The sequence below is a fragment of the Pocillopora damicornis genome, chromosome 7 (genome assembly GCF_964200805.1).
Source record: "Pocillopora damicornis chromosome 7, jaPocDami1.2, whole genome shotgun sequence".
In the NCBI taxonomy this organism is placed as follows: domain Eukaryota; kingdom Metazoa; phylum Cnidaria; class Anthozoa; order Scleractinia; family Pocilloporidae; genus Pocillopora; species Pocillopora damicornis.
In genome coordinates this window covers 6967359-6992981 of record NC_142676.1, presented here as the reverse complement: position 1 = coordinate 6992981, position 25623 = coordinate 6967359, and the positions used below count along the sequence as shown (strand labels likewise).

Below are 25623 nucleotides of genomic sequence, written 5' to 3'. Positions count from 1 at the left end.
CAGTTCCTTTCGATCAAAGGTTTATTATTAATCAGCAGAGTGATCAACAAATGGTTACATGCGTAAATGGTAAAACTACAACGGCTTAAAAAACTCGCTCTCCACTCTTCCTTCAGAAGGGAGCTCAATACTGAAGGGCCCTTCTCCTTCCCTTAACTCTCTCACAGGCGAGATGGCTAGAAATTTTCTAAACTATTCTAACTTTAACTTTCTCATTAATGCGAAGCCTTATGAAAAGCACTACGCCTTCAATTGTTTACCAAGTAAAGTCATTGCATTTTACTGTTGCAAGCTACAAAAGGAAAAATTCGACATCTTAGTTCAAACATGATCCTGAGAGTCAGGCTTTGATGATAGCCCTGTCTCCAGCTCAGGCCCAGTCTTAGGAGGCAGATTCGTCACTGCCTCGGGCCCCGGCATGACGTACTGTTCCACCGGAGGCTTCTCCTCAACCTTGTCTTGCCAGTTCTCAGGGTCTTTCTTCTTCCTTCGGAGCTAGATCTCATGAGAGATAAAATTCAGTCATTAAAAGGAACAAAAATTGACACTCCTTTTAAGATTAAAGCTGATAAAGTGCGGCGCAATCAGCTGAAATAGATTACAGCTTCAGAAGAGCATCACTAGCCATAATTCTCCACCATCTGCTAGGCCGGGATAAACGAATCCCTGACACGAAGGAACTTGACACTCTTTTCAAGGAAATGAAATTAGTGGAAGTATCGAGCGATAGAAAAATTGTGGTAGGAAATAACGAAACGGTTCTGAGCCTCCACATGCAAACTTATGCGATTTGCAAATTTTTTACTTGGCTTTGCAGCTTTCAAAACAGGTCTGTTACCTATGTGTTTTTTTTCCAATCAATTTCACCTTGAAGCAAGATACAACCATCAAAATCCGGCCCTTGGATACGCTCTTTTGTACTAAAAATCAAAACAGAGCTCGAATTTTCCTGGATTAGTACTAACCGCCTGGCCCGTGATGTTCAAAGCTAGGTTAAGGTAACCCAGGTTAGTGTGAAATTTGATTTCAGGTCTGAAAACTTTAAAATAAAATTCAGTCTAAATCTTTTTTCTTGTAATTTGATCATTGGATCTTTAAAAACAATAGGGAAAATTTTCCCTTCAAAGGCTTTTAAAGAAACCTGGATTAAATTTTAACCCTAGGTTAACGCCAATCGGCCTTCGAACAACTGAGTCCTGGTCAATACTTACGCAGAGCTTCAAAACGAACAACACTGCTCCAAAAAGGATAATCCCACTAAAGGCCCCGATAGTAGCTGCGTCTATCATCGCCAGCAAACGTTTGGGTTCAGACTCTTTTCGGTCGTCATCACGCTGAACATGCAACGAAACATGAAAGGCTCCATCCGAAGGGTATTCTTTGTCTTGCATCTTGACCACAAAATTCTTGGATCTAATCTGGTTTACAGAAAACGAAGTTGCAACGTTAGGACTTACAGGTAATCGCCTATGAAAATCGCCATGTGCAAGCAGCTTGGTAATAAAGCCAATGACAGCTCCTAGTCATAGCCATGGTGAATCGCAACCAAAGTTGGCTCACGTTTCCAAAGAGAAAGTCGAAAAGTAAAGCAAACAGGATAGATAGTGGGGCATGAAACAAGGAAACGTAAATCACTGATCAATCTGAATCAGGTTGCAGCCACAGAATAAGCAAAGACAGACCAAGGAAAGTGATGGCCTGATGATTAAAACTGACTCACATGACTTTCCAACGTTGCCAAGATTTCATCCAGCGTAGCCGTAGACTCACTATCTTCGACGATCTCGAATGTCACTTTGATGCCTCCCCTTTCGAGCTGACCGCCCGAGCGAAAAAATTGACATTAGCATTCTGGTAACTCAGGCATATTCAATAATGTCTTATTCTCTCTCGTAAGGTATCACTTCCCCATTTCAGCGCATTTCACCCCCAACGTCTAAACATCATTTTTCCCGACTTTCGGCATTAAATTTCGCATAATCTTTGCTAAGGGAGGTTCTTGTGCATTCAAACAATACCGTTTGATTGATAACCATCTTCCCTTTTTAGTACCTTTCTGCTTGAAAGTATTTTAATACCGTAGGAAAATTCTGTTTTGGTCAGGAAGTTAATGAATGACATAAATATTGAGATTTACTTTCTTTCGTTTTTATTGTGTTTTGTTCTGTTCTATTTATTTGTTCTTTTTTTAAAATCGTTTGTTTGTTTGTTTTTATTTATTCTTATGTAGTACGCTACTGTAATAAAGGCCTTGGGATTGTCACTCTTCAGTTCAATATCCCCAAAGAATTGGGCCCAGTTCTTCGAGAGGTGCCCGGTTAGTGATAACCTTGGATCGAGGTTTTAACTTGTCCTTGATTTCTCGTGCGATAAAGTGTATATTAGGGCTTACGTTTTGAAGGGTTTTACCTTGGTGTGATACAAAAATGAAGGGAAAAATATAAACTTTAAAACTGTCTGTACAGTTTCAAAACTAAATCAAGAATTGTTACTAATCCCCGGTTAGCTTAATCGTGCTTTGAACAACTCGGCCCAGGGAATTTGGTGACCCAGTGGCTTTCATGCTGGCCAATTAATAGTGGCTTAGACTACTAACTCCAAGTAAAACACTTCTGAATGGCAACATGTGTCGTTCTGTGATTGTAGGAAGACAACTGGGAATTCGTTCAGAATTCCATTAAGTTTACGCTGAAGCTATCTATTGTTATTGTAGTTATTTCAGTTACCTTGATATTCCGAATTTGCTTCTTCTTGATCCTATTATTAGACTTCTTGACAATTTCATCCTCTACGTACCTAGGGAAGGTCAGGAAAACAAGATGCAAATAAACATCTTGTATAGAATAGATCCTTTCTAGTTACGTTGAGGGCTAGATGTAGATGATGATTGAAGTTTGACTTACGTAGAGGGGGTGAGTTTCTGAAGAAACTGTGGTGCTGTCTCGGTGGGAGAGTATAACAGGGTCATTTATTATCATCAACTGAGCTTATAACGTAAATAGGCAACCGCAAAGAGTTTCAAAGCTGACGTTTCGAGCGTTAGCCCTTCGTCAGAACGAATGGGTACCTACCACTTTTAATCAAAAGGGCTCCACCCATTTACTCTACAAGCCCTGACGCTTAAAAAAAAATTCTCAAGCAAGTGTGGAGAGTTGTCTGAGATTGCATTTGCTTTGATTTGGTATGCTTGTTTTTAAATGCCCGCACCTGATAAAACGTTCTTTGTTCGCAGCGACTTCATCATAGTCTCCCGCCAGTCTTAAAGTCACTCTTGCCACCCTGTGAAGAATACAAACATGCACAAGTGTTAAAGGACCTCCCTATCAAATTCCATGATCACGCTGTCAATTCAAACCTGTTGTGAAATCCTTGGTTTACATTATTCGTGATAATGGCCTTTCTAAGTCGTAGAGTCCTGACAGCCTACGGAATCTCTGAAGGATTCTTTATCAAGAGTGATAAATTTGGAAACCGCAATGAAATAATGCACGCTATCAAAACCTGTATTTTGCTCACAGCCTTACAGTAAGGGAATAACGTTGTTTACCCAATCAAATTCCGCCCTCATGAAGTCCACCCTTACAAAATTTTTCGTGATAAAACATACTGTGTGGGTCTACAGCATCGACATTGTTACGGGGTTATTTCTTGGGCTTGTTTACAAAAATCTACCAACGTTTTTGGAGGTTTGCTTTCTGTGGTTACCCTGTGAACGCAGACATATTTGCGCCAGATAGTCATGTAAAATGAAGGAGATTATCTTAACTATCAAAGAATATCGCTCTCCTCTTTCCATCCCGACACGAGAAATGTCTGTATCAAGATTGTAATATTTACCTCAATTCATTCTGCCCCTTCTTTCCTTCTCCACGTTTGACTTAACAACATGATAAAAAAACCGTTAGAATTCAAGCGGAAATGCATTTCATTTCAGTTCAAACATACAGAGCTAAGATAGCAAGTATTTTTCAATCTTTTAAATGTCTCCACTCTCCAGAGACCAGCATATACCCTGAAGTCTTGAAAGTGATCATTCTTAAGTGTCTACAGATAAAAAATTGAGCTTAATCAAGAGAATTTACTCAGTTTTTATTCTCTTGGCTTAATGTATCATGTAATATGTCATATTTTTGAGTAGGATTTTTGGGAATAAATTAGCCGATAAACCGCCAACATTATAAACAGTTTTTGGTACCATGTGACTAAAACGTCATAACTTGAATCACAAATTTCTAAGACAGTTCGAACCTTGAGATTGCACTAGACTCAACAAATGCTACCTCTATCAGAATTAAATGCCGGAATAAGCTTTACCACTTTCTCTATCAAAGACAGATAGCGGTGTTCTAACAAACATGAACAATTACCCCTCCTCTATACTCTGTTGGCGACCCAAGAACTGTGATATCTGTCCATTCATTATCTGGTAATGATCTAGACTTACCACCTTTCTTTTCATCGCTTTTGAACTTGATAACAGCTGCTGCACAGTTTCTCTTTCCTCTTTCCACCTTTTCGCGCGTGTTAAGTATTTCTCGACCATTTCCGTCCACACACCAACATACACCAGCCGTGGTGTTACACTGTTCTGTTATGAACGCTCCATCCTTTGAATCACACACAGGGATGAACACACCAAGGTCTTCCTCCCTGCAGGAGACAATCGGTCATTCAATCAAACTCAGTTAGTGGCCATAGTTAGTTATGGCACTGCTACTGATTCTACATGTCTGTTGTGTGTTTTGTGATAGATTCGATGACCTAGTGATAATTGCTAATAAGTTCTATAGTTAGCAAACTACACTGGAGATAGAGAGTTTCAGGTTCGATGCCTGGCAGGATCACTATATTGCGTTCTCATACAACATCTTTTACTCTCATTTATAAATGGGACACCACCAAAAGGTCAATGAGACTTGAGGAATTGCCAAGGATTTCCCTTGCAATGGACTTAAGGTGTATCCTTTAATTTCTAAGAGCAAACTGGGATGAGCTCTGAAAGTATCAGCCTTCTGGGCTATAAAGACTAAAGCTCATCATTTTCTAGTTGAATTAAGTACTGGACTTCAATTTGCATTTGAGATAGAAGACATCGAAGGCAGCGCATTAACGATAGAGACTCATCAATCAAATCGTTGGAAGATTTCAGTAGAGTCCTGGAGATTTACCTTCCATTGTTTTCGTTGTTATTGCTTGTACGTCTTTCCTGTCCAGATTGATCTCCTTTGCGAAATCCATTGATGGATCCTTTCCCTCTTCTTCGGGTTCTGAATCTTCTACTTCCACTAGATCCACTTGAACCACTGAATCCACATGGACCACGTGAACCACGTGATCCACTTGATCCCAAGGCGCCATTTCGAAATCCATTCTGTATACCTGGGTTGCCAACATTAATGCCGGTTTGGCTACCACCATTTTCATCCTGTCCTCCTACGCTACCTGGACCGTAATCTTCAACTTGAGATCCTGGAATGACCACTGGCAGAGTACCAAAGACTCCGAAAAACTTCTTCTTGTACACTTCTGAGGCCGAATGTCGCTGAATTTGGCACTGAGTTCCTACGAACATACGTGTACAAATACCTCACTCAGGAATTATTATAATATTCTGTTTTGAGTACCGTCAGGGACATCAGTCAATTTTGATGATCGTAAATTTGATAACGGTCGAATTCCAGTTCAATTTTGTCTAAACGAAAAAATTTTAAGAAGCATTTTGGTCTGCAATTGCAGAAAAGGCAGAATATAAAGCCCAAGAAAACTCAAGCTTCGAAAAGTTTGGAACTTTTCCGATGATGGTCGAGTGGTACCATCAACTGAGCCATTAAGCCACTCGCTCGATTGGCAATGTCTAAAGTAAATATGTCACACCATCTGAAAAGATGGCTGGAATTATCATCATTATGATGAGGACTGTAAAGTCATGGAGAATCGTGATATGCATCAAAATAATTTGAAGTATTAAAGACCTTTCTTTACCATTACTGCAGTCTACTTTTCGATTTTGTTTATCAAAATATTCAGCGACACATCCTCCACAATAATTCATTCGACAATAAGCTGTGGGATGATTGAAACAGCCTGGGGATGAGAGGCATTTGTCATAGATGCACAGTTTGAAAGGCTTGTCCTTAGGGCACACTGCAATTAAACAAAGAAAATTTTTGTCTCTCTTATTAGATCGATGTAATTATAATTGTAATAATTTTTTGGGGGCTTCAAGTATGAGGGTGGGGTTCCTCACTTCGTTTGTTACATGTATGTATTTGGGATATTTAGATAGGCTGCTCCAATTCAGCTCAATGCTGGTTTAAATGGCGGACTAAATTAAACAATAACGAGGCCAGATCACAACACCGGGAGCCATGTTCCCTACTCTTTACGGGAAGTATGTGGGTTCTTTTTTAACGTCCCTTGTTAACTAGTACGGAGAAGGGACAGGAGACGGGGGCCTACATTCCGAGAAGACCAGAATGTCTATTCATTTGTCGATTTCAAAGCAATGGCAGCAAATTCTTCCCAGTTATTTTATGACCCTGAGTAATAGTCCAGTTTGGGGTTTGAACCTTGTTGCTGTCATTTTAGCTTCTTCTTTCTTTCATTTGCGAAGGAAACTGAAAATGATAAAAATTAAAAGATACACCACCGTGCCTGTTTCTTACCTGGTTCGTTCGGAGGAACACACCTCCTCCCACATCCCATCATGCAGCATTTGTGTTCCCCTTCACAGTCCGCGTCAGTCGCACATTGGGATTTACACCTGTAGGCGGCGGACGTTGGCATAACAGGGCACATACCTGGTTTGTCTATAACAGAAAAGGCTGGCTTTGAATCGATCCAATTTAGCCGCTTACAAACTCGATCAAAAAGAAATTACTCTTTGGGTAAAAAAATTACGACAAATGTCAGCCGGGGGTTCTGTTCTCACACCAAATTTATATCACCAAAATTATAATATGTTTGGATTGAAAAAGGGAAATCATATTCAACCAACGGATGATAAGGAACGATAATTGATTTCCGCAAGTAATTGAAAGAGGGGAATTCCAGTAATTCAAGTCAGTGACAAACGAATTTGAGAGCCTTTATTTCATGAGAAAATGTGGAAACAGTGAGGGAACATCCAGACTTTGGCATAGAATAGTCGATTCTACTCGGAGTGTTTTTTCGTTTTAGACGAAAACTGTGAATTCTAGCTAAAAAGATGTTATTTCATCCTTTGTCTACGTAGTTTTCAATCGAAAAAATTGGTCTCTGTACTATCCCGGCAGCTCAAAAGCAGACTCAGCCCTACCTAACGATCGTAAATTATCTCATTCTTACCAGCTGCAGTCCTGGAACAGTTGAGTTTTTCATATCGCTTTAATTGCTTTTTTCCCCTTGGCCCCCCATTTTCGTCAACGCACCAACAGAATTTTCTAGACCATGCACACTGTTTGCTGTCATAACTTCCGTCTGCAGCACAGTTCGGAACAGTTGTATTCACCGCGTGCCGGCGAGTTACCCGCGCAAACTTGCGGCAGGTTCTTGCCCGTTGCGACCACTGCCTAATATTTTGCCAGCTTTCATTCCTTTGCTGCCTCCTTTGGGTCGCATTTTGTGCTCTAAGTCTTAAAGTCTTTGCGGTCCTTTCGTACCTCTTAGACATCACACGGAGATGTTTTTTGAGGTCTCTGTTGCTGAGCTGGGCTGTTTGACAAGGTGACAAGACTAGAACGATACAGCAGTACAACAGATCACTCTAAATAGCATGATCGCGCTAAGTTTTAATTCTTCTGCGTACTCGATCGCAGGTATACATACATATTTCGTTCACTCGTAAAACGAAAACCTGTAGAACGCGCTACAGTTCGGTTAAATCTATTCCACCGACGAAGCGCCTACATTCTTAAAACTTTTCTTCGAAATTCTGTTTTGTTAAGCTGAATATATGCACTTTATAAATTTCGTTAACCTTTCTCATACTCTCGGAGGAGATGGGTTAGCACTCTAGTATATGAGAGGCAGGTATGTTCGTTAGATCTTGAACTGGCTCAGTATATTTAAACAACCGCCAGGAAACCTGGTTTGAGGAAATCAAGTCGAGGCTGGCGAAGAGACGAACTTGAGCCCGTTTCGCGATAGACCTGGTACTTGTTACTTGGCCTGCGTCCAAAGATAACGAGCCTTAGTTAAAAAGCCAATCTGTCAAAATGACATAACGACGGTGGCTTTAGGAATTTCCTTCTAAACTCAAAGACAGAGTGATTTTGTTTCTCTCACCTTGGCCCCCTGCGCTACAGTTTGAGGGGGCCCCTTTCTGTCTCGTACCATTCCTCTCTCTTCCTTCTTTATCAACACACCAACATATCTTGACCTCGTGATAGCACTGAATTTCAGCAAAGCTTCCGTCTTCTTTGCATCTCGGAACGTGGCCACGAAAACTTTGGTGGCGCATCTCTTTACGCTGATACTCGCACTTTGTTAAGGCTGTAAAAAAAAAAAAACAACATTCTAACAAGGATGATATATAGCACAACAGCTTTTGGTAATTTCAGTGTTAACCAGAAATTGAAATCTTCAGACCTCTTCTTGCGCATGAGCAAATCGTGACATTGTAGATAAACCTAATTTCTGGGTATTCATACATCAACTAATTGAAAGCTGGGCGAATTTTTTTCGTAAATTTCCCAATAAAGAGCTGGATAACACCTCAAGCTCCTGACTGAAGATTATTAAGAATTAAATCACTTTTCATTCTTACCTCGAGGAGTCTGCACTTTGTTTCCTTCCACGTCGTAACACTCGGGTCTGCAAGTACCACATGGGTTTACCCTGCACCTTACATTCCTCCGATTGTCACACCTCACATCCTTGCACAGTCTCTGGTTGCAATTCGACAGCAGTGGTTGATTCTCCGGGCAAACTGAAAAATAACATGAGTAAATAAATGAATAAAAAGTAGGTAAATACCACAAAGATATAAATTAAAAAGATATACAATAGTAATAAAATCTTCGGATAGGTTTTTTCCCTCAGACATGAAAGCAAAGGAAAAAGCATTCCATCATTAATATGCTCAAATTCTTTGATAAATATTTTTGCAGATACCGCTTTTCATTTTCAGACCTCTCTTGTTTGATTAACAGATTTTCGCTGAGGTGAGCCGGGTACTTTCCCTCTTATATTCCCTCTCCGTAATGTAAGTAACAGAAGCTATAAAGGGTGAAATTTCTTTATAAATTTTGGCCTAAACTAACCCTTTACTGAAATGTTGATATGCACGTTTGTGTTATAAATAGAATAGGAAAGATAGTAAGTTTTGAGCCCGGTAAAGAAATAAAGAAATTTTTTTTCTCGTCTTGTCACGAGCGTGGGACAAAAAAAAAATTCCAATTCCCCGTGAGGACATGACGCTATCGACATAGTTGATCCTAGCAGTATGTAGGACGCGTGTCATATGGACTTCGATTTCCTAATAGACCTCGCTCACCATAGAGTCTCTGTGGCTCAGTGGTAAAGCATTGCAGCGCGGAATCCAAAGGTCTGAAGTTCGATTCCACATAGGGACTCAGAATTTTTTCCTTGTCCCACGTTAGTAGCAAGACGACAAACGTCTTCCTCCAAGTTTACGTTATGTTAAAGTTGTAAACTGGTCTTACCTGAAGAAAAATTAAATTTGAATTCGTTGTACAAGTCAGGTTGTTTGATCCAGTTATACCGCGGGCGGTGATCTTTTCCGCTCTTGTGCTCAAACAGCTTGAACAGGAAACCGTTGATCTGAGCCATCTCATCGTCAAGAATATCATGAATGTCTTCGTCATATCCAGTGGGGTAGTTCTCATCGTCATCATTATCACTCCAGCCATCATCAACATCATTAACGTAGTCATCATATGCGTTACTATCATCATCACCACTGACATCATCTGTTTCTTCGTCATGAGTCTCAGGGCACAGCTTGTCAAGGTGATCCGAATACGTTAGATGGTCTGGTCTCTCAGGATTTTCAACCAAATCATTTACTCCTTTATAGCAAATGTAGAGAAAATAAGATATTGCACTGGTTCGTATACATGTTGGGTGAACTACTATAAGCTCCCAGATTTATGTCTAAAATTCGATACAATGAAGTCACATGATAGGGCTTGTTAGTTACCAAAGTCAAAATCATCCATGTTAACATAAGATTAAATTCTCGATTTTTCACCCAACATTTTATTTTTAGAAGTCTTTTCCATAATTTTGGCTGGTTTAAAAAGGATTTAAAAGCATTAAAATGGGAGACGAATAATTAGAGCACATTTCGATTGGGCGTCGTAAAATCAAAACCAAAGTAATCACGAAAATTAATAATTAATAGTCTCATATTTTGGTGTTTTTAAACCCGACACTTAAGAAAAGAAAATACCTTAAGATACAATGAAAATCAAAATGAAAATGACCAAACTTCCTAAAGCGCGGGAAAACGCGGGTGACCAAGGCATGATTGATTTTAGTTTTCCATTTTGACTGTTGAGAGAGTAGCGCGAGTTTTCTGGACCAATCAGGGAGCGAGGTTTCTGGACCAATCAGCGAGGTAAAGCGAAACCAAAGCAACGCAGGATTATTTTCGACACTCAATTTTGAAACTACTCAAATGATGGAGGAAGATACTGATTAGATGAGAATTCCAATGGAAAAAGTCATCTAACCTTTCAACAGGCGAAAACGGTATCGAGCCAACTTAAGACAAGACTTATAGGATCCTTACTTTGTTCACAAGTGTAGTTCACCCGTAAGAATGCCACCTCCCTTGTGCAAGCTTTCCCAATGAGGCTTCTACTTAGTTTTATCCAGCAATCCTTTCTCCCTTGGCAACGGCTGCGTAATTCTTCGATCATCTTCGTCACGTTACAAAGACGATTACGTGCCACTGTGTTGTTGCCATGGTTTTCTCTATGACGACTACACTTATGGTTGGGGGCTTGGACGTGATTTGCTTTGATGTCCATAAAGTAAAGAATGGTTCCTCGCCTGCATCGCAACATTCTAGAGCCATGAGTACACACCAAGGCTAACCTGAAATCTAAATAAATCCAGTTTTAACATTTTGTCCACTTGCTTTCGTGCTGACAAGGAGAATTTGTTCAACAATCAAGAGCTTCTTTAGTTGGTGATCATTTCCTTTATTCTCCTAACCTTAATGTTTGATTCAGGGGTGATATTGTAAGGAGAAATTAGATGCTGGTCACTCTTAGGGGTTATAGGGTTAATGAGGTTGGCTCGGGTCTAAACATCCGAAACGTTGGCAAATCAGTAATACCTTGTTCGCGCGAACAATTACTCTTTCCCCTTGTCAAGGTGTTCTCCATTACGCGGCCTTGATGATCTGATTGCCATGATAAACCAACTGCCGGCCACTCCTGATAACACTTGAAACTTCCGTCCCTTTTGCAGCGAGCAAAGAACGCAGCGAAGTTGCTTTTTCTGGAAACATTGGCTTTTGCGCTTAATCGGGCACTTAGAATGGATGATGCATCTTCCAGAAGACACCTGGGAATTTCTCCTTCTGGAATATGAAAAAAAACCAACATGTCCACGGCAAGATGGACTCATCGTGAGCATTGGTCATGTTGTAACAAACGGTGTTGATAAACGAGGACCATGCAATTTTTGAGGTATCAACTCTCCAAATAAAGCAAGGCAGATAAATAGGAAGCTGCATGGGCGCTTACTGTAGCGATCGGTTACAGTTAGCACTTTTAAAAGATGTATATTAGGTGTAAACAAAATACACACCTCGTTTGATAAAGGACAGTGATCTCGATAGTCGTTGAATAAACACACATAGGGATCGGTCATTGTTAATCGCCCAGAGGGAGGTGGGGGGGGGGGGGAGGGTCGAATGATTTTGGTGGGTTATGATAAGATGTACGTGATCCCCACAAGGCTCTGTAACATTCATTTGCTCACTTCCCCCCCCCCTCTTTCTTGGCAGTTAATTGGCAGTCAACTTTCTACAGTCTCCCTTTATACTTTGTTGGTGATGACTGATTCCCCCTCGGAATCAAAACCATGCGATCCCCTAAAGTCCTTGGACCCTCCCCCTCAGGCGATAAAAATGACTGGTGCCTAAAAAAAAAATGCCCTCGCTGGTTTGTTTACAAAAACACTCAAGATAGGCTTAAGTTACTCACCGGTTCCTCTCTTTATGAGATTCCCTGAGGGCCCTGAGGGCCTCTCACTGGGGGGCCTGTGATGAGGTCTCCCTAGAGTGGACCAAAGAGAGTTTATGTTGTTTTATGAGTAACTGATTGTGGATATATGAAGATCATATATGTGAATATTAAAGGCAACTTTGCAGTATTGATCACAGTAGCGTGAACAGAAGTGAAAATAAGGCCCGGTTCTTTGAGGCGATGGGAGGTTCATAAGGGTGGGGATTATGAATTTTCAATCACAATAACATGAAAAAAAGCTACTTCTTAATAAACGAGTCGACAAGGTACCTTTTTCGCATTTCTAATAGGATTAAGTAATAAGATAAAACGAGTAGAAAAAAGCTGACGCTTTAGCGTTATTACGATCATAATTTCATTCTTTTCACATTATCTACTCAAAGAGACTTGTGACGCGTTAAGTCCTAAAGGAAATTGTTAACTGTTGAATATTTTTTAAAATTATAATGAACCGATCAATTCTCTTTGCTAAGATCAGTACAAAGACCGAAATCTATAAGAAGAACGTAGTTTTAACGAAATTAGATCAATCCTTAGGCTATGAATTTGAAATAAAAAGATATTTTGGATGAACGGAATTTTCCGTAAGATTAGCTTCTTTAAGCCTTCAAATATGTATTCTGACGATCTCGTCCTCTATCCGCTGAGAAGATTGACTCTTGTCCAAAGGCAATTTAAGTCTTACTGATAATGTTTCCGGTTATTTTCCATAAGTGCTTAATTTCCAACTATAGAAAACAAAATTATTTGTGCCATCTTTAAAAAAAGAATGGCATCATTGTATCCAATGTTTACACTTCCGGGGTGAACACATATTTTCAAATAAGCCGCCTAAACATAAGTGGCTTATGATATCTAATGGCCCTTGAGAAGTCTTAGGTCATTCATTTGCCAAACACTTCAGTCCATTTCTGTGGACAAATTTTCTTATAAATTTCTTGGAAAAAATAGACTGTAAACTTGTGATATTTGATTTTACCTGTAAGAAAAATTACAAATAGGTTTTGTTTTGAATTCCAGGCTTTACATCCAGATATTTATTTTGTTCAGTCAGTTGTTTGCGTTAGCATGTGTCAAGTAAACCAACCACTCCATGCTCCACACCTGCTGCGAAATAGCTATCCCACACAAGTGTTTCAGAAATCCGCGCGGAAGAAAAGATAATTGATAGAACACACTGCCCTCTGTTTTTAATGATTGGCAAGAGTCAGAGTATTGTCACACATAAAAAATTTCCAGTGTATTTTTGCGACACAGCCACTTAACAAAAACAGGTACCGGGATTGCGTCGGTACCCACAGAGCTGAATGACCTGTTATGTTTGTCTTAATAGGTCGCTGCCATTTCAACCGAGTCATCCATAAAACCATGCATGAATAGTTTATTACATCAACAACTCGAAATTCTAGCCAATCAAAACGCAGCAACGAAAATGATTTCATCCGGTCTCACGCTATTTTAACTTTTCCGTAAAATCAATTGACATTGCGGTGAGTGTGTCATTCTTCCACCAAGCGTTCATGCTGTGCCAGCAAGGGCCGGTCTCGACCAATATCAACCTAAAACCAGGTTTGTGAAATGTGATATTTTTCTACCTTTGACAATTACATAATTATATCATTTATTATCATAAAATTGCTTAGGGTTAGGTAGGTTAATTTCAATCTCTTCTAATTTTCCTTGTTTACTGCGCGCAGATTGCTCATTTCAGAGACGGTTTTGTCTGCCTAACAATATCAAGCAGAGAAGAAGAGGGTTCATATTTCCTCTGAAGAAGCAGGAAGACTCATTCTGTTTTAGCCAAAAAAGCGGCAATGGCGGATAAGAACAAATTTTCCGTTTTATTCAAATGTACAATAAGTGAACTTCAACAGAGCACAGTGGAGCCACGACCGAAAATGAGAGAAAGAAAGATCGATAAAGCTGTACCATAAGTATGATATCACTCAGCAAAGCCTGTCCCAGTGTGTGTGAGGCAAGCCTGAAAAACTGTACGAAGTAAATCTTTATGTTCATCGGCTTATTGTTAAACAACGAGTAAAACTACAATGGGCAACCACCGGAGGGGAATTCAAAAATGCTGTGACACTTTGTTGGCAGTTAACAAGGCGTTAAACTCAAACAGCAGGTGAAGGTTCACAAGCTAGAATCCTTGTTTGACATATGATGCGTTCATCAAAAGGTGAGTGGTATATAAAAATCACGAGCTGATGCCTTTTAAGAAGGTACAATGAAATTTTAGTTGAATTTTATTCATGTTGGCGTTGAAGAAGCATCAAACTTCGCAGTTGGGTTGTCCTAAAAAAGCACTTAGACCTCAGTTAGTACAAAGACATCTAACCGTCACACACGTCTTGCGTAACACAACAGCATAAAACCCAAATCATTTCTTTAAAAGAACCTTTCCAAAGAAAGCTCGAAATAAAATATTAGCCCGATGAAATATAACATCGCAACACTAACATCAGTGAATATGTTTACACTCTTTGAGGGTTTGTAATTAAAATTAACAAATCAAAAATGATGAAGATTTTATATAGGGCGAGTCCTTTTTTATGACTCAAAAGTAATCCCTGATTGCTTTGGTTTGGCTTTACTTCGCTATGTGATTTTTTCGGAAAGATTCGCGTCATTCTTTCATCAAATCAGATGCAAAACTAAAATCAATCACGACTTTGTCTCCCGCGTTTCCCTCGCGCTTTAGGTAGTTTGCTTGCTTTACTTTGAGTTCTGATTGGCTCTGCAAGGTATTTTCCTTTCCTTGTTTGGCTTTAGGGATTACTTTGGCTTTACCTTGACAATACTCAATCAAAAAGCATTCTATTGTATGATACATCTTCTCGTTTAATGCCAATAGATTAGTTTCATCAATCTCAAAAACCACTCCATTCACAATTCAACAAATGGCGTCCACACACCAAAAAAAAAAAAGGACACAAATCAGTGCAGCATTTTTACGAGTTTTTCTGTCATAAGAATAACTCGAGAGAATTCAAAAGTTTAGGCTATGATTACTTTTCAACTTTATAATTTCTAATCATTCCCTTATAGTTATAAGGGATTCTTATTCCTCTATTCATTTAAATAATGATTTACCTTTTGAGTCTGTTACACTTATTTTTGATAGAAAAACCTCAACGCTATTTCACAACTGGAATTGACAGAGCAAGATATCATGTCCATGCAGTGCTAAGAAGAGGACTTCAGTTCACATTTCAGAGTAAACGTAACGATACCTGCATCTCAGAGCAATTTCGATTGTGTGTTGGAAGTAATTATGAATTGTTTTGGTTTACCTCACTACGCTCTGTGATTGGGCTAAAAAAAACTCGCGCCCAATTTCCAACCAATCGGATGAAAAACTAAAACCAATCCCGACTTGGTCATTAGCGTTTTCCCGCGTTTGAAGCAGTTTCCATGGTTTTGGTTTGGGTTGCTATTGGCTAATTGGGATATTATCCTTTATTCTGACTGATCGATGTGATTTCTCTGGTCCTGGTCTCACGACATTCAATCGAAAAGCTCTTTACTGGCTCATAGCCTCGCCAAGCTCTAAGAATGGTTTGAAAAGATGGGCAACAACTTGTTTACTAATGATAACTTGACAACACACTCAACCTCTGCCTGCGACAGTAATCAAGGGCTCTTTACTGAACATGACATGACCCAAAGAGTAGCTGGCTGAGCACACTCAATAATCACATGAGAGAAGCTAAATCTAAACCACTTTTCCTGCTACCAAATCACAGACTAACACGGTTCTTCACAAATTACCTGATCACGTACCAGAAAGGATAACTCAGATGTTCGCCACTAACACTGCAGATGTCGCAAAATCAACAATTAAGCATCACAAATAACCATAACAAGTTGTACTAACACTTTGTTTTTTAACATGGGCACACATTCCATGTAAACTTCCAAATAACTGCGGGCACATTACACTTAATTACATGCTGATATCCAAACTCATCTAACTCCATAGCACAAAATTGCTAAGTATTTCGTACCAAGTGCCTCATAACACAATCAGTAATGATTTTGCTCAAATTCGACCATGCATTTAGAAATAATGTTGCTTCATTTTCAGATTTGAATTCAGCTGAGGAAACCAATACTAACGAGCTTGCCATAAGGAGTTTTGATACTTCAAACTATTATCTGGCAATATCTGATTTTCTTCGCGAGTCTAATAAGTAAATGCTCTGTGACATGTCATTCACATAGATAGGAGTCCACATGATTACCAAGCGTAATTCAATATGCGTCATTCATGTAGGCAGACGTGCTTTTAAAAGTAGGAATACTCGAAATTACTCGGGAGCTAACATTCACTTCTTTGAAAGCTTTGCACCAGAAAGACAAGTTTGTCTTTAGTCATTAATTTGAAACCAAATATTCCTAATTACTTTCATCCACGTTTTCTAATCTTGGTATCCCTCATTTAGCTAATATCATGTCAGGATCTAAAATGCTACTAATGCTTACTGGAATACTGCTCAACCAGTCAATAAGACAAAAACTAAAGAAAGCTTTTAATACCGCTGAACTTAACACCACAGTAATACCAATCATATCGACACAGAGTAATCCAAGTTGTCTACAAATGAAAGGCAAAGCTTAATGTCGATACATATGTAATATCAGCACCTTACAATCAGATGTTTCAAGACTAACCCTAATCATAATATTACTTAGCCTGACTAACTTGAATAATTTTGCTTTAATTCTGAAACGTAACAATTTTTTAAACGCTATACTCTTGCTCCGCTCTATTTCTTCTAGCTGCAATTGCTAATTCCATATCTAATAACAAAGTTCGACTCTGACAGTAACTCCGATATTAATGCTTGTGCTACTAACAATTGATTTACTAGCATGACTCCACCTCTTAATTCTGATACTGGTGCTAACAGCCTTGCTTCTAACGCTTACGTTTCCATGCTAATACTAACAGCCATTTTAACTGCGATACTAATTCTTTATCTGAAAACTAATTTAATGCAAAGTTGCCAAACATTACCCAAGATCTCATCGCATTTGCTACCCTTTTCTTTATGATTGTTCTTGAAAACTCGCGCGATCCTCTCAACCAATCATATGCAAAAGTATAATGAAATTGACATGGTGCTAACTTTTCCCGCGCTTCAGCTCGTTTACTTTAATTATCATTGGCTCATTGGATTTCACGTGACGCGATGCTTATTTTAAAAGCGGTAGTGATTTATATCTAGAAATAACATCATTAATTCTAACATCACTATTTAGGAAATGCTTTCTTAATAAAATGCCTGACACGACGTCTATTCGAAAACATTTTGCATCCTCACATTGCTGCAAGGCTATCAACCTTGTCATTGTCACAATAATTGTATGCGATACTGAACGACACCTAGTCCTATTCTCACAAGAGAAGTAATAAGATTCATTCAATGCTATAATCTTAACATGTTTGAATCAAGTTATCACATTCCACTACTAAAATAAGGGGTACTTCATTTGTGATAATATTTGACGAGAAATAATGGGATTATTTTCAATGCTCTAATCTTAACATTTATGAGTCACGTTGTCATATCCCACTACTGAAATAACAGGTACTTCATTTGTGATAATACTAACGCACACATCACTTTTTAACATTTTCATGATATCCTCGAATAGTTCTTTGATTGCAATTCATAAAGCAAAGCATACATTATAAATGCTAATTACTAATGATCATAAGAATGTTAATGATGAAGAAACCCGTAAGAAGCTAAAAACCAAGCTAATTGACAATAATAATAAAAAGTACCGACTAATCTTTGAGAAAACGTTAATTTCATGCTAAAGCTTTTGAGAGTGTTGACAGTGTGACTGTGACAGTCACCTAAGTAATGTACTAAACAGTTCTATTTTTGATTAAAGAATGTGATCTAATGGTAGATGCTGCTGATTTTGGAATTAATAAAACAATAATCATCATCCTAAGACAAGAGACAAACGCCATCATCGATTTCAATAACATTTTGTAACCAGTTCCGATTTCATATTTAGCTTCATGGCTTAATTTTGATACTAACTGCAGGGGTGGATCCAGGGTAGTTTACCTGATTTCCGGAACTCACTCAAATTTTTTCCGACCTAGTTAAATGTTGATAAAAGTACTTTTGGAAAACACTCTAATTTCCCTTTGGAAACTACTGATACTTTTGTGGAAATCACTAAACGTCTTCCAGAAATAAACCATCTTCCTGTTTTAAACTTATTTATTAAAGAAAATAGGTTTAGAATGACTAATTTCGTTATAATTGCGGTCATGAGGCGTTCGGGAGCGCTCCGGATCACGCGCTGGCCTTTCGAGCTTCGATTACACCTCGGAAACCGTCGAAAGCCGTCGGAAAATGTTCGTGGAGCCAATCTTTACGCAACCGGTGGGTGTAAGTCCTTGTTATTTGGTGACAATAACAGGCGGAACACAGTCAAAACCCCTCACGATTGGCTAGCAAAGATTTCGTCATCGGAACTCACTCAAAACACTCTTCTGATTGGCTAGTTGTGTTTGGAAACTAGCTTGGAAACTACTGACAAAGTATAAAAAGGGCAGTTCCTCCCCCAGCGGGTCTCTTTCGTTGCTCCTACAATACAAGTACTTTTGAACTTGCTCAGGGGTTAACGACGGAATTTACTGTTAAACGTTTAAAAAATACTAGTGTTATGACTCGCGGAGATCCTGTTTGTCGGAGGGAGGATTGTTCTCCCTTCGACATTGGCCTAGTTTTCGACGAGATCCACAACTACTCGCCGCATCAGAAGCTGGAGTTCGTCGAAAACGTGTGGAAACCAGGTGAGCTTTTTTATTTCCCCGTGTCAATGGAAAATGGAAAATCTCGTAAGTTTGTCTCGGGCTGGCTGAAAAGATTTCCATGGCTAGCTTACTCCAAATATTTCGATGGAGCATTTTGTTTAGCTTGTGTTTGTTTTGGAGTTCAGTGTGGGCGAAACGCTAAAGACATGAGCACTGACATTGATAACAGACATCATAATCTCCACCAGGAAGCAGTGACCATTGCAAGACAAGTAGCAGTCCAGCCAGAAATGCCAAGGATAGCCCAGAGACAAATGCATAGAAATAATGCTCCTGCTGCAACTCCTGAGGGATATTTCAAGATCAATCTCACTAGAGTTTTTCTTAACCATGTACTCCAGCAACTAAACACCAGATTCCAGGATGATGTATTTGTTTGCTATAAAGGTATTTCGATTATTCCCTCTGTTTTACTAGCTACTGACCCTGCCTGGAAGGCCAATGTTTTGGAATTTTGTAACCATTACAGACAGGACATACCAAATTATGCAGGATTACAGGCAGAGCTTTTGTTATGGGAGAGATTGTGGAAGGGGAGGGATAACAGAGGAGATATTATTCCTGACAGTTTGGAGGCTACACTGAAGGATAATGACAAAGATGCATATGTCAACATCTATTCCATGCTGAAAGTCCTGATCACAATTCCAATTTCATCTGCATCTTGTGAGAGATCTATATCATCCCTTCGGAATCTTAAGAACTATTTGAGAAATACAATGACCCAGGACAGACTGAATGGATTGGCACTGATGCATGCCCACAGAGACATGGATTTTGACCTTGAACGTATAATAGATTTATTTGCTGAGTTACATCCTAGGAGAATGAGAATGGCAAACATTTTGTAATAATTTTTTGCACCAGCTGTTTCTAGAGTACTTGTGAGTTATGTTCTGTCTGGGTTATGGCCTTTAAGTCTCATAATCCTTAAACTGATGGAGAACAGTACAGAAGCTCAAACTGGTGACTGTATAACTTTTTTCAACTCATTTCAAGGTTATTTTCTATTTTGTTTTACTTGTGATGATTTTCCATTGACATTGACATTGGGTTTTCATGTTAAGCTTAAATGGTTAACAAACATTTTCACTGAACTCAACCAGCTTCACAGCAATTCCCAAGGATGAAGAAAGGCTAGTATTATTTCAAATTATTATTTTACTTCAATTTGTATATCATTTTATGATTCTTATAATTTATATTTTTCTAATAATTGTTTTATTTTTTGAATTCCAGCTCCCAACACAGGCTAACCATCCATAAAGCCCTTCTCTCTCTCTCAAATTCTTTTCTGTGTTGTGCTCCTATAAATGAAATGAATAAAAGCCAGCTCAGGAAGTGTTGTTTTTAGTGTTGCTAAACATTTGGATTTATTGAGCCTGGCTTTCATTCATTTCATTCATTATAGGAGCACAACACAGAAGAAATTTGAGAGAGAGAAGGGCTTTATGGATGGTAAGCCTGTGGTCCCAAGGATGAAAAAGGCAAGTAGATTTTTATTATCAATCTTTAAACTATATCATCAATTGTGCTTGTTTTTCTTTTGTTATCAAAAACACTAACACTTGGTTGGTTTTTTTTTCTCCACATCTTGATTTTCCTGACTGGGAGGTGATGTTTTCCAGTGTGAAAAGTCTTGGTGATGACTTGGCCTTCCTGAAAACACTATATACACTGGTTTGCACAGTAGCTAAAGGTGGAATATTTGTAGATCAGAGTGTTTCCTGTAGTACTTTCAAGAAAAATAAATGTTTTTTGCCTTTTTGATTACATGCTTTTTTAGTCTTTTGGGGGCAATTAAATTTTCTAAAAATGCATGAAATGGCCTTTAGAGAGCTCCAAATTTCAAATTTTCTCGGGGGGGCATGCCCCCGAACCCCCCTAGCAGGAGTGGGTCCTCGGGTGGAAACTACTCACTCAAAATCCTGGATCCACCCCTGAACTGAACATGGTACCGTCAATAAAGCTAACAAAAATTGGAAGTTGAAAAATGCTTTATAAATTAACATAACATTGATAATAATGATAATAATGATAACATACAAAATATATCAAAGAAGATCAAGAATATCAATCGTGTAACCATTATTAAATCAATTTGTAAACTAATATAAAGGATATTACATGGTCGCGCGGATGTACGAAATTCCTCTTCGAGTGTTTAAAAAATATTTTTTATGAACACCAATGAAATTCTAAATCAAAGGCACTGCATCGAAAGGCGCGATTTTTATGTTACCATAGCAACAGTTCTATTTTCATGTGTGAAGATAACATGTTATCTTCACGTGTGAAGATATCAAGTTTTCGCGCGAAAGCTCACTCGGTATTTCATTGATGTTTATAACTAAGAGGTTATCACATACCAATCATGCCTACTTATACATATCTTCTAATACTGTTCAATCGTTGTTGATATTTTGGTGTTATTACTTTAAACCTAATTCTTATCTTAATACTACTGATGCATAAAAACGTAAATGGCACCCCCCTCCGGCAAGAAACTTGAAAAAAAAATGTCGCAACACAACTTACATTTTTAATATCAATTGATAACATGCAAGCTCATACTGATACTTTTCAGTTATTATTAATATATCAATCACTAATAACTAACTAATAACCAAATATGTATCAGGTGTTGATAACTACGACGATCTAAAGCTGTTCTTATGCGAAATGCTTGTATAGTTTATAATTGTAACTTTCTAGCTGATACACTAATGCTGATATTAATTCTTATCACTTAACTCTCGCAAAGTTATAATGCATCACTTTCGTAGCAGAAACCAAGTTATTTTCTTAATGACTGGAAAACTCCTTTTTTTAATTGCCTAAGAAATAATTTCCTCTCTCAAGCAACTTTTAAGTGTTGCCAACTTTTACATAAATAATTACATACGAAATATTTGAATACAAACTGCAGTCGATTGTTGCTTAATTGTTCATAATTCTTTGTTCAAAATCTCGAGATTAATTAACTGAAAGTTTATCATCTTTCGTGGAAGTTGTGTTACGTTTCTTGATACAGATTGATGGAAGCATATTTTTTTCATGGAGCAATGTATCAGCAGCTTGCTTAGATCGATGCCAAATGTTATTATCAGACTTCCATCCCTTTGGTTTAACTATACACAGCATAAAAAAATGTAAAAATTGTGCAGCTCCACTTACCTTTGTGAATTACATAATAAAGAATTAAAAATCAATGATGTTATAACGATGACTCAGCTCTGCGCATGTCCTAGCCACTTTAATTTAGAAGAAAACATTTCTTACCTCCCCCTCCCTGGGGACGATGACGGCCATGGTGGCCTCTTCCTGGTTCATGAGTAAATACCATGTCAGTACATATTGTGCCAATCAGCTGAAGAAGAAGAAATGACGTCATATGTTAGTATTGCTCGGACGTTACAAGAGAAAACATGTAAGACAACAGAAACATCCTTTTGTCACCTAGTTGGCTGGTGATAAATACATAAGCTGCCCTGAGTCACCACAAGTTCATGGAGAGGAGAGAGAGCCTGAGTGATTCCCTGCATAAAGCTTGCCGCTACGGGCTGAGTCATGATCCTCTTTGAGTAAGAGAGAACTCTCCTCTTCTGTTTTTCTATGAGTTATGTCTTGAACCAATAAAATTTCCAGATTCAACTCGATACTCACAAAAATCAAGATCATGTTCCCTTCAGTCTTCATTTTCCTAAAGAATTGGAGGAAAGAGGAGTACTACTCAATGAACTGACACTAGGATTGAACCAGATGTTCCTTGAAGATGTTATCTCCATCTTAGTTAAACCAAGCTTCGGTAAAGATTCGAGTCGGAATTGAAAGAAATAAAATTGTTCGTTCAGTGAAGTAGGAATACGCGAGAGCCTGCAATATTGATAGCCCTCTTCGGCTTATATCGATTCTCTAACAAATATAAGTGGTGTCAGTTTTTATTTCTATTTATAGGCAGTTCGAAACTTGGCAATATTAATGAAAGCCAGTCTAGTGCATACAGTCACAGGTATCTAAATTTGTTTTTAATTTCAAGCATTTTGGGCGAAATTTAAGCTGAATACAAAATGAAGATTATGCACCCAATGTAACGTATTTTTTAATGTGCACTTTAACTATACGCCTTATATACCTTGATTAATTTTTCTTCCTGTTAATATCTATGGACAGCTGGTTCTTTAAGATAAATAACACGCATAATTTTCCTGAGTTTTGAATATTCAATGTATCTGATAGATCCTTGAAAAGTTTATCTGGAAATATTCTAGAGAACATTTTGTCACACTTGAAGGCGTCTTAAAATTTCGTATACCCAATCGAAAAATGATTATAAAAACTAGAAGTATAAACATCAAACGAGATCATTTTATTCCTCGAATCAATAGCAGCTGCTCGTATCGATTTTCTGTTTCTCTATTTTTCAATGGTTCTAAGGATTTTTAAAAAGTTTCACTAAGACAACTTTTGCCGTTTTAAGAAACATGGATTGTTTTTCCAGTCACCAAGAAAGTGTGGATTTTGTCTGAAACGAGATGATAACTTTGAACAGTGAATCATTGACCCATTCGAGTTCGTATTCTGTCCAACAGAACTAGTTTTGAATTTTTTTATATATTAGAGGCCGATCTTGGCTGAAGATGAGATCATATTTTAACCTGAGACAGCTTCTGGTATCACTTTTACGTATGTGTAAGTTGCAATACGAAAACCTTCATAATATTTAGAAGACTATCGAACTAATATCCCTTAACTAAAGTTCACAAAATTGAAAGAAGATTCAATCGCAAGACAAAACTTGCAGGACTGCATCAGCGCAGTCATATATTTTGCAATAAATTTCCTTCGCTGTCGGTCTGCATGTATGCATTAGACATGAACAAATTTATTCTGAATTCCGTAATTTCGAGTCTTACCTGCATCATAATGCCTAATGCGAGGTATAAAACTGAGATGATAACGGTGTGTTTGAGTTGTGTGTAAGAGAAAGAATAAAAGTCTTCATATTTGACGCATCTGGTAGCAAAAATTAACGTCAGTTTGTTTTTCAACTCGAGAAACAACTTGGCTGCTCTCACTCACCTCAAGATGTTAATAAGTAGTTTGAATAAAAATTTACTTCACTTCTATAGAAACTCTTTGCAAGGAACACACACAGAGTAAAGGATCTCCGTCGCCCTGAAGTTGCACGAAATATTTCAGTTTTGCGCCGACATACAATTGCTGCAAAAGGTGTCAGTTTGCACAAGATGTTCAAACTCAGTAGTATAATTGTGAAAAAGTTCTATAATGAGTTCATGATATGAGCCTAGTTTCTGATAAGATCGTTCATGACAACATCTTTAAGTGCTTCTTTGGAGAAGCATCCAATTGGCTGTATTTTTTGCAACAGATGCACTGCGGCATCGTAAATACTGTAAGTAAGAATAGATGATTAGCCATCTTGTCTTAAATATACAAGAAAAATGCTCGTAAAATGGTTTTATCAACCGTTTTTACCAATAAATTGTAGCTTATTCCAGGAATTCAGTTAGTAAAACGGAGCGAAACAGTAGCGCGATAGTAGCAGATAAACGAAAAAGCTAGAGAGGTCTGGGTCGGGTCGGGTCGGGTAAAGAACAAGGAGTGCTTTTAATTCCGACGTAAAAAATTGCTGATTCACGAGTTTAAAAACAGATTACGACTCATTGTTGATAAGTTTTGCACTCTGTTTGGTGCGCTGGGAATTTTTGCATTTCACAGAGTGAGGTGTTTTTACGACCAGAAAATCCTAGAAGTTACACAGATTTTCTGTTCAATACATGTTAACTCCTGCTCATCGTTCAGCTTTTGCCACGATTTGGGAAAAACAAGATGAGAAAAGTAGCTTTAATTTTTTTTTTCGTCTTTCTTTGTTCACAACTGCAAGCTCCTTCATTGTCCATATCTATTCTGTTATTACCTGGGTTAGAAGCTTCGAGTCCAAAGTGGAATGATTCCAGTGTTCTCCTTTTCGGGCGGTAACCGATAACATTTACCGCCTGGAGTACCCCTTATTACCGTTTAAAATGGCTTGGAATTTTTGAAATTCAACAGGTAAAAGGATTGCTTTGCCGGTTTGAAAATTTATTTTACCTGTCATGCTTGAAATAAGGGAGAACACTGGGAATGAATTCTTCTCTCACAAGCCTACCTGTCATCTACAAGATATGGACTACACATTAAATTGAAGAGGATAATAAACCCACAGCTTGTGTGTGTCGTCCTTTATTGCATCGTTGACTTTTCCATGTCTTCTTTTTTTTTTTAACAAAACCGAACCGACGAGTAATGTGTCCACATTGTTTGCCTACGAGTTCTTCTCGTGTCTCACTAATAAGTGTTACTTAAGATGCGATGGATGACCTTATTTCGGGGAAAGCTGTCATCGTGAAGGCCGCGGGGTATGCTTGGACAGATGCGAAGGGTCCGGACTTCCTTAGTGCAGTGCTTTCGTCCAATCCTTCGCAGGAACGGTTGAAGAGCAAAACAGAACACGCATAAAAAGTCGTTAAAATCAGCATGGTACTTTCGATGCTAGCAGTTTCTGTT

At 38.4% G+C, this 25623-nt stretch overlaps 2 protein-coding genes and 1 long non-coding RNA gene across 7 annotated transcripts; 2 read left to right on the top strand and 1 right to left on the bottom strand.

Moving 5' to 3' along the window:
• Positions 1 to 7: 7 nt before the first annotated feature.
• LOC113677668 (uncharacterized) lies at positions 8 to 25479 on the bottom strand. 4 transcript variants are annotated; one of them, XM_089212819.1, is made up of 20 exons: positions 25281 to 25479; positions 22720 to 22756; positions 22336 to 22423; positions 12162 to 12233; positions 11288 to 11533; positions 10736 to 11050; positions 9645 to 10010; positions 8747 to 8908; positions 8266 to 8472; positions 7327 to 7713; positions 6666 to 6809; positions 5983 to 6144; positions 5169 to 5562; positions 4445 to 4650; positions 3838 to 3877; positions 3208 to 3279; positions 2727 to 2796; positions 1721 to 1816; positions 1212 to 1418; positions 8 to 495 (listed from the first exon to the last, which is right to left on the bottom strand). In XM_089212819.1, exons 2-20 carry the CDS (start codon positions 22750 to 22752, stop codon positions 322 to 324), a joined length of 3441 nt encoding a protein of 1146 aa, XP_089068945.1. In that variant the 5' UTR covers positions 22753 to 22756; positions 25281 to 25479; the 3' UTR covers positions 8 to 321. The 4 variants fall into 4 exon arrangements, with proteins under 4 accessions (XP_089068945.1, XP_089068941.1, XP_089068942.1 ...); XM_089212815.1 differs by having other exon boundaries at positions 25226 to 25455; XM_089212816.1 differs by having other exon boundaries at positions 3838 to 3862; positions 25226 to 25455.
• LOC113677678 (uncharacterized) lies at positions 13655 to 18125 on the top strand. Its single transcript, XR_003446810.2, has 3 exons — positions 13655 to 13772; positions 13901 to 14385; positions 15331 to 18125. It is a non-coding gene; the product is annotated as an uncharacterized LOC113677678 (long non-coding RNA).
• LOC149042307 (52 kDa repressor of the inhibitor of the protein kinase-like) lies at positions 18769 to 20059 on the top strand. Of its 2 annotated transcripts, none has more exons than XM_089212840.1 (2): positions 18769 to 19032; positions 19471 to 20059. In XM_089212840.1, the coding sequence occupies exons 1-2, from the start codon at positions 18903 to 18905 to the stop codon at positions 19902 to 19904; spliced, it is 564 nt and encodes a 187-aa protein (XP_089068966.1). In that variant the 5' UTR covers positions 18769 to 18902; the 3' UTR covers positions 19905 to 20059. The 2 variants fall into 2 exon arrangements, with proteins under 2 accessions (XP_089068966.1, XP_089068965.1); XM_089212839.1 differs by having other exon boundaries at positions 19249 to 20059.
• Positions 25480 to 25623: the final 144 nt, after the last annotated feature.